The sequence below is a fragment of the Denticeps clupeoides genome, chromosome 3 (assembly GCF_900700375.1).
Source record: "Denticeps clupeoides chromosome 3, fDenClu1.1, whole genome shotgun sequence".
Taxonomy (NCBI): Eukaryota; Metazoa; Chordata; class Actinopteri; order Clupeiformes; family Denticipitidae; genus Denticeps; species Denticeps clupeoides.
In genome coordinates this window covers 25,996,542-26,016,650 of record NC_041709.1, presented here as the reverse complement: position 1 = coordinate 26,016,650, position 20,109 = coordinate 25,996,542, and the positions used below count along the sequence as shown (strand labels likewise).

Sequence of the window (20,109 nt, the reverse complement as noted above, 5' to 3'; positions counted from 1 at the left end):
CTTTCTAAAGAAGACTCAAGTCACACTGTTAAGCAGTTCAAATTTATTTTGTTACAAAATGTTTAATATTGTCCTCAAACAATTGAGGAAATCTCAGACGTGTAATATAATTCGATATATACATGTAAATATGCAATTCTACCATTTTCGTCCATTTTCCATAACCGCTTCTACTTATTCAGGGCTATGTATGGGTCAACACCATAAAAAAGTTTATGTTCAGCAAAATCCATAGACAGGTCAGAAAAATCAAGACTCCGTATGCAGTCTTCCCATAGTAAACAACACAGGGTCTCGGCTTCAATCACATAGCATGAAGCCAAAAGTGAATCTTGGCTGGAATCTGGTTCAGTTGTGAGGATCTGTGAGGTCTGCAATGACCCATGTGTGCAAAACAAATTGGCCACATCAGGCAATTCAAGGCCTTGGTTTAGCCTCTTCATAAATAAAATAAATATGTATCTCAGTGAGGGCTTCCCTTTTACCGGGTCACGTTTTGTGCAGTCAACTAATGATAGGCGTCTTTAGACCCGATTCACAGCGTTCTTCTCCGTGCTGCCGAAAGAGGTGGCCTCCCAGTGGCGTAAGGTGCTGTCCTTCAGCTCCACATGGCGCTTGGTGATGAGGTAGAGTTTCCTCAGGACCGCACGCCGCAGCAGGATGTACACCCAGGGGTCCAGGATCTGGTTCCAGGAGGCCAGACGTACCCCCATGACCATCAGGGTCTCATAGGTGGCCAGGTCAGCCCCAATGGTGCCACTGTATGACCGCGTTGCTGTTATCAGGCCGAAGATCTAGTGGTGAGAAAGCCCCCTGAAATGTGAGAAACACAAAATATGCCATATCTTAGCTTATCTAAATGTGCTGCTCTGTGGACTCACCAGCAGGGGGCTCCAACAGATACAGGAAGTGACCATGATACCCAGCAGCTGCACCATCATCTCAATGTCGTGCGACCTGGCCGAGCGCCTGTTGCATGGCCTTCGGCGCATACGCGCCCGTGCCAGAGTCAACCCGCTGACTGTGTTGCACACCAGCGCCGCGGCCAGGGAGGCCAGGCCCAGCCCGGAGAAGAGCGCCACAAAGGCCACGTCCGCTTCCGCCGTGTCCTCCAGCACCTTGATGAAGCACCAGGTTCCCGGGTGCTGGTAGATGTAAGAGCCCATGTGGAAGCAGGGCAGCAGGGCCACCAGCAGGGCCGCCAGCCAGATGACGGCAAGCGAGAGTTTGGTTCGGGTGGCGGTCACCAGCGAGGTGTGCAGCAGCGGCCGTGTGACGCCCAGGCAGCGCTCGGCAGCCATGGCACAGCCAAGGAAGAGCGGGCACAGGCCGAAGAACACCATGTTCCCGCCAAGAAACTGGCACAGGGGGTCTGCGGAATGGTAGTCCTGTGGGGACACACCTCCAAACAAATAGAGCCTCAGCACCAAGGCGCCCGGGATGATGTGGCCGGCGAAGTCTGTTGCCACGAGGGAGGTGGCGAACAGCAGGAAGGTGGCCTTGGAGCGCCGGCGGTTGTAGGCGTTGGCCAGGATGATCAGGGCGACGATGTTGGAGAGGACGCCCAGGCTCATGGAGAGCGCCGCTGCGATGGGCCCATGGGCGGAGATCTTGTCCAGAGTGAGGTTGACCTGCAGGGCGAGCGAGGCCACGCCCACCTGTGCATCGCCCTGGCTCTGATTGAAAGGGGAGCCGGCAGGCCCGTGCCTGGTGGCGTTGTGGTGCTGCAGGGACAACATTACTGGACCAGGATGGTTGGGACCACCATCGCTGAGAAGGACAGAAAAAGGCAAAGAAAAATGAAATGTCAATTTTAGCAGCAAAAGCAGCAAAATTATTTGAAAAATAATTTTCAAAAACAATAAAGGCAAATGGGAGGAAAGTGAGTGTTTTATAACACCACATAACAAATCAATACTGTGCACAGGGATGACAAAAACGAATCTTCATTTGTGGAACTGGGAAAAATGGGGAAATATATAAATAATATTAAATAGTTTTAGTGTAATAAACTGGCTACAGAACCAAAAGGGGTTCCAAATATTTACAGATGTTAGATACATATCTATTATTACATACTGATTGTATTAATTATTTGATGTGATGGGGAAAATATTCACACACACACACACAAAGTAAAAAAAAAAAAAAAAGTTAATACCGATATTCTATATGAAATATTAAATATAATGCATTACTCACGCTCCATCTGCTAAAATCGTCATAAAATCTGAGATCAACTTTAAACTTTGGTTAGTGATGTAGAATGAAAATGTGAATTACCAGGACTGTTCTCCAGATGATGATGATGATGATGATTATTAATCCAGAAGAGAAGAAAAGCGGCGGCGGCGGCGGCGGCAGCGGTGTCCCGTTATTGCGGCGTTTAATAAAAAGGCGGATTGGTCCGAGCGGCGCGCCGGTGGTTATATAGCCCCCCTCCCGGACAAAAATGGCGTTTCAATCGCTGGAGAACAAAACCTCACTCACAAAACCGCCTTATTAATATTGAATGGATTTTATATTGATCCTGTGACACGTGGGCTGAATGTAGAAATCATCTAACATGCATCTAAACTACACTTTTTTTAGACACACATTACTATCCTACCGTGAGGGTAAACGATATGCCGATATAAATGATATATCGATACCCTTTCAAAAGAGCTGAGACTATGTCGGTGTAGTTACATGGTGTGTTTTCTGGGCACTTTGTGAAGCCCCGCCCCCTCACTGTGTCGGCGCTCAGGCCACTCCCACCACATTTATTATGGAGACAGACACAGGGCAGGTCAACGATAATAACTGAAAGTTTGTGTGCAAAACTTTTTTTTCTTTTTTGGAAATAAAAACTTCACTCCGGTTCATAATTTCACAAAAATGCAAGGCTACTAAGGACTGGAGGTGTTTTCCGAACTGGATGACTGGTCCAACCTCACTATGGACCTGCCAATCATCAAAGAAATGCAGGACTGGCATTGTTCAGTAATCCTTCACACATACATTCAGTCTATATGAAATGTGAAACATATTCTTTAAAGTTGATGGCTGCTAGCTCATGAAACCTGGGGCCGAATAACAGAAAGTTTGTGTTTGTGCATTAAATTACAAAAACGTCACCTTTTCACCATATCCCGATTTTTAAGACACGCTGGGAAAATCAGGACAGTTTTCCACTTTTACTTCGAAAAATGTCTAGAGCTGGACCATCACCCAGGAAAACACTGGTCCCGCAGCCGCTCTACCACTCCCTTCTTACATCTGTGAATGTCTACCGGCCTTAAAATATTGTTCTTCATCACACCACAGGCCTCAATGCTTTCAAGAGGCTGCCAGGGACTGACTGAGCGAAAAACACGCACCTGTTTCCAATACAGCAATGGGGAAAACTGACAAAAAGAGCCCCACCCCCACATCTTACCACTCAGTCCATGAGGGAAATCACTTTATAACAGCAAGATGTTCACCAGCATGGTCTATCAAGGTTGAGAGTGCATCACATGATGCCCACTATCAAAATGTCTCTTTCAGTAATTCAACTATTCAACATAAGCCCCATGGACTGTTCTCAGTCCTCTGCTCTGCCTCATGGGCTGCATTCAGCATCTTTACTTTTTTTTTGCTGTTGTCCTAGATGTCCAAGGTGAACAGCAGTGCTTAGCTTTCAGTTACGCTGCCCTCTCATCTTTCATCCAGTCACACAGCAAGCAGGAACACTAGATGTTAGCGCGTTGATGCCCACTCCCAACATACGCCGCTCCTCGGGCACAGGAGTTGGAACGGAATGGGGTTCCTTGGAGTGGCGCTAGCTGTGAACACCATGTGTCCCTCTGGTTTAAACTGACACCAAATGGTCCTCCAGTTTAGCACCTTCACCTGCTGGGGATGAAGGCGGGAGTCGCCTTGGGGAACGTCTGGTTTTTACATCACTAAGTTCGCTAATTTACATCACTAAGTGCGCTATGGATAAATTGATTTAGTTTGGATTAGTCTGGATAAATTGCTTTAGCAAACATAAAATGGTTCTTTTTTAAGTTTTAAAAAAAGTGTAGAACTAAAGTAAACTTTGTCGGCCTGGTCATGATACACTGTTCTATTAGAGTCGATATCAGTCCGTTCTCTCTGTTTTCTGATCTCTAACCTCGCTTTAGTACTTTCTGTTTTCACCATCTGTATATCCTCCTCTCGTCTCTCATCCTCTTAATCCGTCCTCTAGCAGAATCTGAAGAGGGGGATCTTCTTGAATGATTGGATTGTGATGATTTTTTTGTAGGGTGCCCTAAAAATTCTGTGAGCTGTTTTTACCTCAACTACAACCATTGGGAGGTCAAAGCTTCTTTGTTGGGGTTCCAGGAGGAGACCGTTGACTCACATTTTACTGGATCCCATCTCTCTTTTCTACCTGTACGTAATTTCAGAGTGGAACCAGCAGCCTGCCCCATCATTGGCTTGGGCACGTTCCATAACACACTCAAAACCTTTTCTACATTCACAAAGAGATGTGCTGAGACGTGCCGTTCTGGAGTGTTGGATATGCTTATACTGGGGTATTGATCATGTAGGTGCCAGAAGAAAATGGATTTGGTCTATTTGCAGGACTTTTAAGAGGACGAATGCATATTTAATGTGAAACACCATCTCAGAGTATAAAATAAAATGCTGAGTGCCCATTATTTTATTTCGCTTCTCAAAGATGCCCACTGACTGACTTAGGTACTGCAAGATTCTAAAGGCCATGGTGTACATCTTGCTGATGTGTTAGCAAAAGAAATGACGCCAATGTGGACAAAGAGTTGCGGTGTAACACGGAAAGATCAAAGCTTTTCAGGACAGGGTGACCCCTGACCCAGAGACTACACAATGTTGCTAAGGTTGTTTTACTTAAATGAAAAAAAAATGCAACCTGGCTAAGGCTATGAAGCTATGAGTGTCTCCAGGGGGTATCTCCTATAACTCTGAGTGTCTCCAGGGGGACTGTCCCTATAACTACTGGTTGTACTTTGCTCTGGATAATGACTACCACAACACACAAGACCACAGAAAGGAGACACAAGACACGGAGAAACAGGACAGTTTTAACTCGTATTGGATGAAACCAAAAGAAATCCTAATTGTGACCGTTAACGGTTGGAAAGGCACGACTTTCATTCCCAAGCAGTGGAAAAGTGTCAAGAGTCTCTGAAATTACATTAATAACATCCACTTCTCTTTACAAATCGGTTATAGTTGAACTATAGAACTATAGCTGGCAACCTGTCTTAATTTTAGTTCTAGTCTTTGTATCTAAACAAGTCTTTGTATCAAGCTGTCATTTTAGTTTTTATTAGTCTTAGTCATGTCCATACTGTCCATAAAAGTCTGAAACCTTTGATCATATGCTGCAAAATCTGGAAAAGGGGTGGCATTTAACACTAGCCTTATATATCTGTGGGGTTTACTCTCTCATTCATAAATAACGTATTGTCTTGTCAATGAAAATAAAGACAAAATTAAGAGAAACAACATTTAGTCTTGCTTTTATTCATCAGCAATATGGCACAATACATTTCAGATAGCTATAGTCACATGACGAGCATGTCCTCTCATTTACATTTACAGCATTTATCAGACACCGTTATCCAGAGCGACTTACAATCAGTAGTTACAGGGACAGTCACCCCTGGAGCAACTTAAGTGTCTTGCTCAGAGACACAATGGTAGTAAGTAGGGTTTGAACCTGGGTCTTCTGGTTCACGGGCGAGTGTGTTACCCACTAGGCTACTACCACCACTCTCGTTTCCGTCAAGTCATAAAAGTTTGTTGATGAAGATATTTCATCAGAAATTTTGTTGACAACAACACTATCCTGACCATTCCAAATCCAATGTAGGAATTCAGAATTCAGAAGGAAAATACACAGACAAAAATATTTTCAGTCAAAAACCAGAGGAGCTTTTATAATGTCTGCTTAATGAAATCTGACAGACAAAATAGTACCAGATACTGGACCCATGCTGGCTGGGTTTCATACAATCGTGTTTGAACCGAAGAGTTTCCTCTTGCCGTGGTCCATGTTCACAACTGTTGACCTTGGATGTAAAGCCCGCTTTGGCGTTCCTTCTCTTCCTTTCTAAATCTGCAGTGTTCCGATGTGGAGAACTGAAGTCAATGGGGCTCTTGGCCTGAGGTGATGTTATTCCTCCAGTTCCCCAACTCAGTTCCTCCATTTGGCCTTGCAGCCCTCCAAGACCACACCTGCAGATGTCTTGTTCCTGTTCCCAGCCACACTACAGGAAAAGACACAGACACTATGCTAGTCCAAGAAGGCTGTACCAACCCAATTTCAGACTGGGCACCGGACCTCCTGAAAAGGCGACGTCGAAGTCTCTCTTCTCCACTTCACTTACAGCTATGATGGAGATATGGGGAAACCATTAATATTGCATTCAATACAACCAGTTTTAATTAGTCCATTTAAACCAATACCTCATTGAATTTTCAACCAAATACCATGAAACGCTGAACAATATTCCAGAAGGATTAACAGTTCCAGTTTCTCAATTTCTGATTGAAAAACCACATCATCTGTCTGGACATCTGGGAGACAAAAAAAAACACTTGAGGTTGAACGTGGAGGTGCATGGTCTGGGCTACTTATTCACAGCGTTTTATTGGGAAAGCGGAACCCAGGCACAAACGGTGGCTTGTGATTTACCGCAGGGATGGAATATCATTCATTGTTGGCTAAGCATTATAAAACAACTCACTTTTTTCTTCTTCAAACCAGAGGAATGCAAACACTGGTATGGGTTCTGCTGTGGTTTATCCAAAGAGTTTCCTGTGTTCAGCTCAGACCTCTAAACAACACAGACACTATTTTTAGTTTTTTTTTATTTATTTTTTTATTAAGATTTAACTACATGCACTGTATTCTCTTGAACAAAAATAGCAAACAGCTTCCAATGCCAGTATTGCCAACAAATCTAGCATCCTTTCAAGGAAGAGCATTGCCAATACATTAATGCAGCCATGCCACCCTCTCTTATAAAGCCCTGGTCAATCAGGCCAGATTGAGCTCCGCTTTGATCGACCAGGCCTCACCACGCCTCTCACTGTCTTCCCCGGGGAACAGTCTGCACAAGTTGAAAACCAGGTTTATTGATTTGAGCATACCTTAGTATTGCACTGAAATGTGTGGGCAACGGGACTAGGTCCAAAGTGTGAGTAGAGAGATGTATAGGGCTGTTTTTGGGCAAATGTGCACTCAGGGTGGCACTTCTAAGCTCCTTCTGTTGTGATAGTAAGCTAGTGTTTAGCCAGTATTAACACTGGTTATTAAACAACATGTTCAAGCCTCATTCATGATCTAATTCCCTGACCCTACAGTAACTCAAAATGCTTTAAAACAACCCCCCTCCCACACACACATTTTGGATAATATGCTTTAACTTTATAATGCTCACAATTTGATCCAAACTGTGAAACTTGCCCCTTTAAATAATTACTTTTACAGTTGTGGTCAAATGCACGCTACACTCTAGACACTATGTCAGGTTGAGATCCAGTTGCTCATCATGAGTAAAATGCTGGTTGTAATTGCACAAGTAATACAATTTTGCATTTTTCATTAAGATGCCAACAAATTCACTCAAGGGGTTGAGGCGGTGCAGATACATGTTCAAACGCAGATTTACAAGCTCCAGTGCTGCTCTGAGCCACACATCCTGGAGGCCGAGAGGCATTTTGAGGAAAGCCAGCAGTTGCTCTGGGCTTTTCTAAACATCATTAGGTCGTCTGATGGATCTGATTTGTGTTTTTTTTTTTTTTGCTGCAAGAGCGCGTCTCCTCACTCCCGCTGTGGCGAGTCTTTTTTTACTGCCTTTTTTGGCAAAAAAACTACATATCTGCTGCATAAACAAAGCACATAGCTGATTTGCTGTGTAACCTTCATTAGCAGAGTCCTGACCGGAGTCCCTCAGCTTCAATAAATACAGAACGAAGTGTCGGAACTGAACTGAACGTTACAGAAAGCTGCCTTTCATCAATCCATTAACTCTAGGTTCTGTTCCCCGTGGGATTCGTTAGATTGTGGTTCAAATTTTGTGGTTCAGAATACTGTAGTCCATGGACTATTTAGTTGCAATATTGAGTTATTATTTGGCCTGGTCTGGAGTTATCTTTTCACAGAACAAAACCTGACCATTCAGTTAGATGTGTCCTTCCTGGAGGTCTTCAGAAACATTTTGGAACCTTTGTCCACTGGTGACCATAATCTGCCGCTCTGGGTGTGAAGTGCTGGAATTATCCTGGTTCTGCATCTGACAGTTCCGCTCTCCACACACATCCCTCAGGAAACCTTGGCTGGTTGAAAAAAAAAAAAAAAAGTTAGACGTGGAGCCAGCATGGTCAGAGTGGTTTTGTCAGACAGAGGTGCGGGAGAGAATGATGGGTTCCAGGAATCTGTGTCGGATTCTGCTGCATTCCTGCTTGGACGCACTGTCTGGAACATTACAGCTACTGGAACTTCACGGCAAACATACAAAGAGTTCATTTACAAACCTGCTTTCCATGAATCATGTGGGAGGCTTTGTAATGTATTATAACACATCTTACAGAACAAGGGTATTTTGCTTTTGTAATATTATTCAAAAAGGTAAACCTTCAGCCCCAAACATGTACTGAGTGTATAAATGAAGATACTTTTCATCCACTACTGGAGTTCATGAGCTATCAGCATGGCATAGACAATATAGGAAAATGCCAAGGTATAAAAAATGTTCAATGTAAAAAAAAAAATTAAAAAAAAAACCACCAAGAACTTACCTGCTTAACAAAGCCTATTAAGTAGCAGTAGTAATAATAAAAATGATACATAACTTTACTATCCGGCCACCGCTGCACCTCCCCCCACTACGACAAGCCAACAAGGCAGCTAATTGGCAGGTTCACGATTAAGCAGGTAACGGTGAGAAAACAGCGTAAAAAATGCTATTCAAACCTACACAACAGCGTTTTTTACGATTAAAAGTGGATTTGGGCATGCAGTTTCTTTATATTATACATGCCTGGGTGTGACAGGCAGAAATTGAACAAAGTCATTTTTTTTGTTGACTTGTCCAGACTTTCCTTCTAATTTCACCTCCCTGACTTGGATTTGTCTGTGTTCCAGTTTTGCTTGGCTCAGCATGGCCCCGTTGGCCATAAATAAAAATTCCTCACACATCACCAGCTGCGAGCAGTTCTCCTGACCAACATCGGAATTGCCTTTTTCTACACGTGCAGACAGAGTCATGAAATTTGACGTCACAGCCACAGAGATAATAAGAGTGTGTGCTTCAGAGCATTTGAAGCATCAACCACAAAGATGTGGAGGTGGAGGACACACAGGACTGAATATCTCAAGTGTTGTTTTATATTGTGTGTGTATGTATATAGTTGAGTATGTAGTTGGGGGATGGAATTAATGGAAAGAAATGAGTTGGCATTTCTTTTGGCAAAGCATGATGTGTATAACTGTACCATGTATAACTGTATTTTATAAAAATAAGTTTAAAATGCATATGCATATCCAGATGCATACAACGGTGTAAAGCATTTCCAGTTCAAATCTGCTGCTGAGACAATCAAATGAAGCTGTAGGAAAATCCACTTGAACACTAAACCACTTAAGATTTTGCTTCAACGGGTCTGCTGGGTGGGAACGATCTCATTTGGACTAGAATGAGCCCTTATCCGTAACTCCTGGGAGTGTAAATACTAAACGTTTGGAAGACGTCAAAAAGTCATCTGGCGTCACGGTCTGCACCTTCAGCAGACCAACAGTGGACGTGCAAAGATGACCTGAAAAAAAACGTGTCTATGCACAGTGGGTAAGAACACGAGACTACAACAACCAATGGCCTTTATATCACCAAAATCTAAGCATGTCAAATTGGATGTTTTTTTTATTATTGCCCATATTTGATTAAAGAGTCACTGAACTTTGACCTAATAAGACCTGACATTTGACCTAAATATGGAATATGACAATTACAAACTGAGTATTTATGTCCAGTTGGCAACCTTCTCTATCTCCATGCACAGCAACCCCCACCTCAAATCATCTGTATTGTTTCTCTAAAACGTACAGAGGGAAGAGAGCTGGCAAAAACTGCAGGAATATTTGAAAAAAGAAAAAAAGTGAGAAAGCATACAGGAAGGCAAAAATGAGCATAAATTGTAAAAACGAACAGTGAAAAACAGCTTCTCAAGCAGGAGACCGTAAAGATGAGATAAACAAATCTGTGTTTATGACATCTTTCTAAGTATTAGGAGAGAGAACTGAAATGAAATGAAGAGAATGCTTAAAAGATAAACGAAGGAAATCTAAGAATTATGAGGACTATTTCCAGCAGAAGGTCAGGGCCCAGTCAGCCAGGGTGGAGCTCTGAAGTCTGAAGTGCTCTACATACGAGAGAAGAGCTGAAGGTGGTTACTGCATGCAGATTGTTTCAATTCAGATGGACTGAATTTATTTTAGCCACTCAATCCAAATGCACAGTGAAAATACATTTTCAGACTTACAAAGAGCAGAGAGACACTAAAAAATTCAGAAAATCACATGATATTTAAAATAATTATTTAGCATTTTTTTTGCCTGTAACAAGTATTTGATCACCTACCAACCAGGAAGAATTCTGGCTCACACAGACCTGTTAGTTTGTCTTTAAGAAGTCCTCCTGTCCTCTACTCATTGCCTGTATTTATTGCACTTGTTACCTGTATAAGAGACACCTGTCCACACACTCAATCAACCAGACTCCAACCTCAAAGGTTACTATTAGCAACACACTACACCATCATGGACAAAAATCCCGCTTGGTCCTCCTGCTCAAGACAGCACATGTCCAAACCCATCTGAAGTTTGCCAAAGACCATCTGGATGATCCAGAGGAGGCATGGGAGAAGTTGGTCAGAGACTAAAACAAAAAGTTTTGTTATGAACTCCACTCGCCATGTGTAGAGGAAAAAGAATGATGTGTACAATTCCAACCGTGAAGCATAGGGGTGGAAACATCATGCTTTGGGGAGGCTTTTCTGCAAAGGGGACAAGACAAATTTTCATTTCACACATTTCATTATTTGTGCATTGTGAAAAAAGCTAAATTATCTATCATGAGAAGGTTATCTTGTAAACTGATGACTGTTGGCATAAATGTGGCAAAATGTCAAGAAATTTGATTGTAGCCTGTATTCAAAAACAGATGAATACAGAATTGAGGGTCAACTGATCAGAATATTTTAAGGGCATTGATGGCTTAGCAGTGGTGGTTGTAGCCTAGCAGGTAACACACTCGCCTATGAAACAAGACTCAAGTCTTCTAATCCCACTTACTACCATTTTGTCCCTGAGCAAGACTGTCCCTGTAACTACGGATTGTAAATCGCTCTGGATAAGAGCGTCTGATAAATGCTGTAAATGTAGCAGGTAAGGAAGTAATCAGAAGGTTGTGGATTCAAATCTCACCTTTTCACTTACATTTTTATAAGCATTTTGTGAAAGTTGCAGAAACGGATGTAACATGTGAACTCAAGGCAGCACTGGTCTTCGGCCAAAAGTGAATAAACATCCATGTTTGCTGTCACTGGTGGGACAAAAGCCATCCTTATTATGCAACAAAAGGGCAAATTTGCAGGCTTTGCTGCTGAATCACCAGCCAGATTAGCGTGACGCTAGTGTTAGATGAAAGCTAACAAGGACACAGAGCATCTGGCCAGACGTGACGATTAGCCAAGCGATTACTGAGGAGAGCGGTTATTGATCCTGTCCAGTTCCTGCTGAGGCAGAGCAGAAATTAGATTAAAAAGGATTCACCCTTTGGCCACTTTAGCCTCACGCTCTTCTCTGAGCCTGGGCTAATTTAGAGATGTGGATGTCTTCAATTAAATTCTGTTTCTTTTTATCTAACAGTTCAACAGAACATGAAAGGTCTCAAAGATTCAGTGCAATTAAATTGGTGAAGTGTGTCAGGGTAATGAGGAACTTGTCACGTAATGGAGCATCTTCTCAGTTCACTCATTTTGAAGAAGTCTAGGTAGTGTCAGACGACTGCAATTATTCCAAATGTATTCCAGTACGTAGGTGACTCAGATCTGTGATCTGTGTGCCACATTAGGAATATAACTAACTGCTAGAGTGTTCACATTTCTTTCTCAAGCATCCATTTTTATTCTATTTTTTTGTAGATGATATTCAGTACTCAAATTCCCAATTAGGTTCACCAATTTGTACGACTTGTAACTTAGTAAATTAGTAAAACCTTGTAACCTGTGTACACATCCAGACTTGCTAATGGACTCTTAACGTCATGTCTTCAAGTCTTCTAGCAGCCTTTTAATAATCCATAACACTCATAGTGACCTCACTTAAGTCCACGTTGGTGGAATGGCCTTCCTGACTGATTGTTTGATTGATTAAAAAGAAAAATGTAATGTTGACAGTGAAATGCACATTATGAAACGCTAAGGGCGTGAAAAGCCATTTCAAAGACCCAAATAGCCAAAAACTGTATAAACTGTCATAGCTCTGTAGTTCTTTAGCAGCATATCAGAAGGAAATTCTTATATAGAGAAATGACACATCCTGAGACTAAAGGCACCTGTGACTTTTACCTAAGTCACTATTTACAGGTTTTACTCAATATAGCAACATCAATGGAAGAATATGTTATTTTCACAGTTTACATAACAATATGTACACAGTTTACATAACAATATGTAATAAAATAAAACATTATATTTTATTAACATTTTTCAAATTACAGAACAAAAATGAAGGCACGGGACTAATAATTAACACGTGAGGTTATGTTATACAAAAATACTTTCTCCAAAGCAGGGAGTTTTTGCTGTGATTGCAGTATTTTACACTCTTGTCTTTTCTCCACCACCTTAAGTCAGACAACGGTGATGGTTTGCAGAGGCAAATAATTTGTAAATAGGAATTTACACTGCTCTGAGATCAGCCCCAAATTGTATCAGTATCACATACAGACCGGGTTGTGTCTGCAGCCTGTGGTTCTTGTGGTGGAACAGGACGCTGTACCAGCATGTTTAATATTCCAATATTTCAGACTGTGGTCTGACAACCCTTGTCCCAACTCCCAGACTCTCCAGTGCCAGAACCGGCAAAAGGTCTGTATTTTAAATGCACAAGTCATCTGTGGTATCATTAAAGGTTTTGTGGGAGTACTTTAAGGTTGCTTATTAAAAATAATAATTTTGCAGTTCATATTTGGTCACTATGTGAAGTGACTGGTCCAGGTTCAAGTCAGGCACATGTCCTTTCTTTCAGTGTAGCTGTAGGGAACCGTTTGCATAGTTGAAGCTTTGTCACTGTAAACTGCTTACAATTCAAGGTAGGTGGTCGTTGTTAGCAAATTATGAAATTGCGATGAAAAGTGCACAGTGAACCAAATAGGTATTGTTATTGATAAGGAAAGTGCTATAAACAGAAGGGATTTTAAACACAGCACTCATTGCACAGCGTGTCACTGATGTTTTATGTAACTGTAAGGCTCAGTAGCACCAAAAAGGGCCAAAATCCATCCAGCACATGAGATCTGGGTCCGGTCTGTGAAGCCATTCATACTGACACATTGAGTAGGGCACTTAGATTAAATAAATCAATGAAATAACATGCATTTATGATTAGAATTTTGTATAATTTTGCGTCACAATTTGGCCTGCCTCACTGTTTTCCTTGTGTTAGACTAGTAATTTGTCCTTGGCGAGCAACTTATTTTTTAAACTAGATGGACGTATTCAATGAAGTAGTAGTTTCAGTTTTTGGATGGGATATAAAACCTGTAACCTTGGTACACATCCAGATTTCAAACCTACCCGTGATCATGTGGACAGTGTCTTTGTTACCTTGACATTCACAATCAGACAGGTCCATCTAGTGGACCTTCCCTATACCACACTGAATACTTCTTGATATCTGGGTTAATTAAAAATTGGACACAATAACAAATCCATCATGATTTATCAGCTCAGTACTTTCTTATGCAGCTTTCACCAAAATAGGTGTTTATTAAATATTCATGATCACAAATTGTATTTACCTTACAGAAGAAGATGTGTAGTTCATTTGGTCAAAGGTTATTTAAAAGTTGAATGTTACTGATTACAAGAAGTCAATTTTATGGTTTGCTTAGGGAACACAAAATTGTATTTGCATTATGATATTTACTTGCATTATGTGTTATGGCCAAAAATAACAGAACTACAGTTACTAGGTGGAATGCATTGCTTCCAATCCCAGTCTGATTACTGCTGCCTTAAGACAACTTATGAGACTGATGCAGAGGAGCATGATATGTTATACTATATGAAAATATGTTGTTTGTTTCCAGAGACGTGCTGAAGACCACACATCCATCACACATCTGTAAAGGTTCGGCAGGTGCTGGATAATATCTTGGCAGCTGCAAACGTCTCTGGCCATCTCCAACGCCTTTGAAGTGAGAACCTCGCACAACAAGTCCAAGAAACTGGAATATTTTGCGTATAAAAAAAAACGTCCACCCACGGAAGGGGATTAAAGTGAATTTCTTCTGTAACTGCTGCTGAGCCAACCACAGTGCCTCAACCAGGGAGAAATAAAATCACTATCAAAGATGAACGGCTTTGAGACCCTTGAAAATTAGGTCACCAGACAAAATTATCCTGAAGACCATGAAGTGGAGATCTGAAGTAGATAATCCATACAGAGCTGACTGGAGTACTACAAATACTACAAGGGAAATGTAACTTCATGCATGAAATGTTCCACTTGTGTCAACTGAATGGACTGGTCCTGAGTTATAATGCACTCTGCAGGCTCCTGCTGGAATCTACAGGAATCTGGTCCTGATTAATTAATTAAAAGGGAAAGCTCCCCTTTTGCCATCTCATCTTTGACCCTTTGAAAGTGTCCTGTAGTACCTGGTTGCAAGATGTTACTCCAGTAAGTTGTGAATACCCCCACTCACACACACACTGAAGGTTTAAATGTACTTTTCAGTTGATTTGCACTGTCTCTCTTGATGTATTGAGATCTTAAGAATTACGAGGACAAGTCAACACCTTGAGCATGTTTATCAAACCCTTCCTAGCAGGAATGTGGTATGTCTACCCCTTGACAATATACTGTCACCATGTTCTGGCCGGTGTACACTTGTTTTATGGATGATGGAGATTATTCTTTGGGAATCTCCACTATTTTGTGTTCTTTACTCTCCATTACCAAAGGGGCCTAAGAGGCTGGCTACAAATCACAGGTCTGAAAGGGTGTTGTAATTTCAGGACGAAAAACCTCAGCCAGCTCCCACGACAAAACTAACAGACTGCTGACAGAGTGTAGAGTTTACAGAAGTTGTTAAAATCCTGTGTTGCTCTTTGTATGAAAACGCAACTTGCTATTCATCATTATCACGCCGTGCTATGGCATCTATAAAACAAGAATTTCCCAAAGCTAACGTAAACATGTAGCTAACACTACATCTAATGTTAACTTAATGTCTTTTGATCACTTTTACGAAATACAGATTTAAATGATGAGTCAAGTGAGATCGGCGTGCCAGATGAAAAGTGAGGTGTGAGTGAGAAGGTAGAGAAAGAAGGTGTAAACAAGGCAAACACATCCATAAATGCCATTTTGGTCTTCCTGTATTCTTAGTTCTTTGTTTAGCCTTGTGAGTCACAGAAAAGTACAGAAAGAAGAAAGTTTATATTTGAGCATCTTTTGTATTGGTCCCTGGTGAACGTAAGCATACAACCCCTCCTGCTGTGTAATCTTCTTTGGCGGAGGAACAACTGCTGCTTAATCTCTCATGTTCTGGCACGTCCTGTCAGAACCTGACGTTTCTTACCAAGGATGTTCCATTATATGACTGACTCGGCCCAACAACATGCTCTGTGTTGGAAATACAGCCGTAACTTACAATCAGCCAATAGGATTTGAGATTTTTGCTTGAGTAGTTTCTCAGAGGGCAAGTATCTAATTTCCATTGAGAATTTATGAAATGTGTTCTATTACAGTGAAAACTTAAATTGTTTTTTACAATTAATTGCAAATACTGTAAATGTATTTTAGTATAAATTGTATTGGATGTAAAAAAATTACTCCAACTTAATACTAACCATTAATAAGCAAATATTTGGTTACTATAATCAGTTATTAATTTTTTTCCAATTGTTTGTCAAAGTATGTTTAATTATTACTTCCCAGAAAAATATACTTTTCAAATGACCTGAAAAAGTGTATCCCATTCTTATGACACAGCTTTTTAAACTCCATTTAAACAGCATAATTAAGTTCATTTCAAGCATAAAAAACACTGTTTAATAACAAAAAATATTTTTACATTTATAAACATCTATATCAACTATGTCAACTAAACAACTATATCAACTATAAAGAAAGGACAAATAGACAGGTTAAAGTGACAGTGAAGTGATTGTCATTGTGAAACACTGCAGAACAGCACACGGTGACACAACGAAATGTTTCCTCTGCTTTTAACCATCACTCTTGGTGAGCAGTGGACAGGCAACTGGGGAGCAGTGTGTGGGGACGGTACTTTTGCTTAGTGGCACCTTATTGGCATCTTGGCAGCTCGGGCTCGAACTTAAAGGGCTACGGGGCCACTTCCTTAAAGGCTAAGCCACTGCTAGGCCAGTACTGCTCCCCCGTTTTCCTGTTTAACCAAACAGGAAATCTGCTCATCAATAACTACCTAAGCAAAACCCATTTCCAATGCCATGCACATAAACGAACATCACCAAAAACTGTGCAGGACCATGTCTGACTGTGAATAAATTCAACAATTCAAACAATTCATTGGTTAATGTGAGTTTGTCGAGGAGACGCTTGTTGTCTGAAAGATAGTGGCGCAATGCTCATTTCCACCAGAGGAAGAAATCAGAAATCACTTGAGGACGGAATGGTGCCAGCTCCTTCATTGACAACTGGGAGAACTCAAATTCTCCTGGATTAGACGACACCTGAGCTGCTCACCGAGAGGTCAGGAGGTGACAAGAGCGAGGTACCGACATCGTATTTTTATTTAGCTCACTGGAAGCAGCCTCACCGCACACCAGCTATGACTCAGGCCTGCAACTTTAATTTACGTGGCACAGAAAGTGAGTGCACTGTGCGCTTTATAGTTATGAAGGGTTGCTGAGAATGAAGCTAAGAATTTACAGACCGGGGAAATTGCAAAGTGCTACCAGATTATAAAATCTTTTTGTATGTATACTTTGTCCAGTATTATATTGTGTGCGCTGTTCATGTATAAGTTCAAGTGTGTTTGATTGGAACATGTTTGTTTAGAACAATTAATCGCGGCCTGTCATTAATTTTCTCGTCATTGGCTGTGCACATAGAAGCACAAGGGAAATCAATTCATAGCCAAATTTTGTGCACGTACAGTCCCTGACAAAAGTCTTGTCGCTTGTGTAAGAATTGACCTCAAGTGCCGCTGAAATATATTTTAAGGCTGTGCATGGGGCTCTGCAAGAGATCAGCAGGGCGGAAGGCAACATCAATGAGATACCAAGAAACCTTTTATATTCCCAGCCATAAAAGAGGCCAAATTCTGCACCAGGATGGTGCTCCATCACATACTTTCATCTCCACATCAAAGTTCCTCAAGCCGAAGAAGATCAAGATGCTCCAGGATTGGCCGGCCCAGTCACCAGACATGAACATCATTGAGCATGTGTGGGGTAGGATGAAAGAGGAAGCATGGAAGACGAAACCAAGGAATATTGATGAACTCTGGGAGGCATGCAAGACTGCTTTCTTTTTCTATTCCCGATGACCTAATCAATAAATTGTATGAAATCTTGCCAAACTGCAAAAATGCTGTCCTTAAGCTCATGGAAGTCATACAAGATATTAAATTTGGATCTCACAGCACCATACATAATTTACTGACATGTATTTGCAGTAAATTTGTTCAATTTCTGTATAGGCGACAAAACTTTTGTCTTGCCAAAATGTGACCTTTTTGTTTTAATTAAATGATAAATCTTTTTTTCAGTGAAACTAATTAATTTCAATGCATTAAACATCGTTTGGTAGGGTTTTAGATTTTCATATGAGCTATTTCTAACACCAATAGATTAATTAAAAGTCAGGTTCATAGCAGGTGTTTCTACAAAATAGATAAGCGACAAGACTTTTGTCAGGAACTGTATATTGTGTGCACACTATTAAATGAGCAGAGTAGTCTGTACACATGAGCAGACAAGACAGGGGAGAGGCCTACAGATTCTGCAGCAACTCCGATGAAGGAGTTTACCTATTTAATAAAGAAGGACTGCTGTACATAAACAATACTAGAGACTTTAACGTAACAACCATAGTTTTTTTTTTTTAGTATTCCATGAGTGTGAAAAAAATGTCCTCCGGTCCTAAAGGTCTGCACTCCCTCAGTTGATTGGCCCATGTCCCCACGTTATGGTAAATATGGATGGGATGTTTGTGAAGTGTTTAGTGGACATCAGGTGAATGGTTTCTACCCTTTCAGAGTAATTGTTGTCATGGCTTCTTTAAGGACACGTTAAAACAGAGTCAGTGGTTACATCTGTACCAAGCTCCCTGACCTTCAATCGATCTACAGCAAGCGGTGCTGGACCAGGGCCAGGTCTTGTGAAGGACCTCAGCCACCCCAACAATGGACTCTTCTCTCTGCTGTGATCAGGGAAGCACTTCAACTCCCTGAAGTCCAACACAGAGAGAATGAGGAGGAGCTTCTTCCCGCAGGCCATACAATAACAACACTACATAGGACGGAACACTAATACACTCCACCACTTTCAAACAACTTCTGGACTATCACCTCAGTCATTTGCACAGCTTCACTTTACACATTTGCACACCTTCTCCCTACTCTTTGCATATAAATTATGTTTAAATTATGTTTAAATTTGTAACATTTGTTTATATTAGCAATATTTGCATATTTGTAACACTTAACACTTTTTAAAATTACTTGCAATATTTGTTATATTGAGGTCAATAGCAGTTTCACAAGCATTTCACTGCATGTCATATCGTGTATGACTGTACAAATAAAATTTGAATTTGAAATTTGATGGTCTGGAGATTCTTTAAATTGAGCTTGCTATTGCTATTTTGGGTACTGTGAAGCACAAATGTCCACATCCTGTCTACACTGGGTGTTTCAACCAAACAAAAAGGCCAAACACACCAGGTGTAATGAAGGAAAAAAAGGGGCAGGTTTATTTACAGTGCGTGAAGTGTCAAAAATTCAAACCAAAAAAAACTGCAGAAAAACACAAACAAAAAACAGCCAATATATATATACATACATATGACAAAAGATAGAGATTCACAGCAATCTGTTACACTAATGCTCATCAATCCCTGACCCACCAACCTGACCTTAACCCACACAAAGGTCCCTGGCCTACTACGCTGTCCCCTTAAATACACCCCAGAATCATAGCCTAATTGGGTGAGCTCAAGATGGTAGGGGGGGGAAAGCAGGTGGTTATATCAGGTGAACTCTAGATTTCTATATATCAACATAACATATCCCTGTGCATATTCACAATTTACCATTTCATAAGACAAAGGACATGACTCAAATCAAAAAGAACATTTATACATTAACAAAATAAACACAGCAGACAAACACTTCACCGTTCTCATTGGGAACATTTATGCTGCCGGACAAGGAAAACGTGTGAAAATGTGAATGTGTATGCGTAATTGTATGGAACTATAAATGGATACTGAAGCTGAAGAGGTGGGTTCGCTAGGATGGATAACAATAAGTAAATAAATAAATGAAACTGGTAACTTACGGTGTGTTTATTTGAGAAAGCAAAGCTAATGAGGACAACAGGGGATCTGTGCAGAAAACAGACATAACATAAGCCCGTAATGCATTGACAACATGCACCATACATTTAAAAAGTACCTACACTTTTTAAAGGCACCTTATCATAAGTCCACATCTCAGACGATCTCACTTGGACCACCAACATCACCTCCATTACCAAAAAGGCCCAGCAGCTTCTCCACTTTCTGAGACAGCTGAAGCGAGCCAACCTGCCCCCTCCCACCCTCACCGT

General features: G+C 41.2%; 1 protein-coding gene across 1 annotated transcript; it reads right to left on the bottom strand.

Annotated features, from left to right (window-relative positions):
- Positions 1–524: 524 nt before the first annotated feature.
- Positions 525–2,438, bottom strand: ptger1a (prostaglandin E receptor 1a (subtype EP1)). The gene is made up of 3 exons (XM_028974418.1): positions 2,284–2,438; positions 882–1,770; positions 525–794 (listed from the first exon to the last, which is right to left on the bottom strand). The coding sequence occupies exons 2-3, from the start codon at positions 1,737–1,739 to the stop codon at positions 525–527; spliced, it is 1,128 nt and encodes a 375-aa protein (XP_028830251.1). The 5' UTR covers positions 1,740–1,770; positions 2,284–2,438.
- Positions 2,439–20,109: the final 17,671 nt, after the last annotated feature.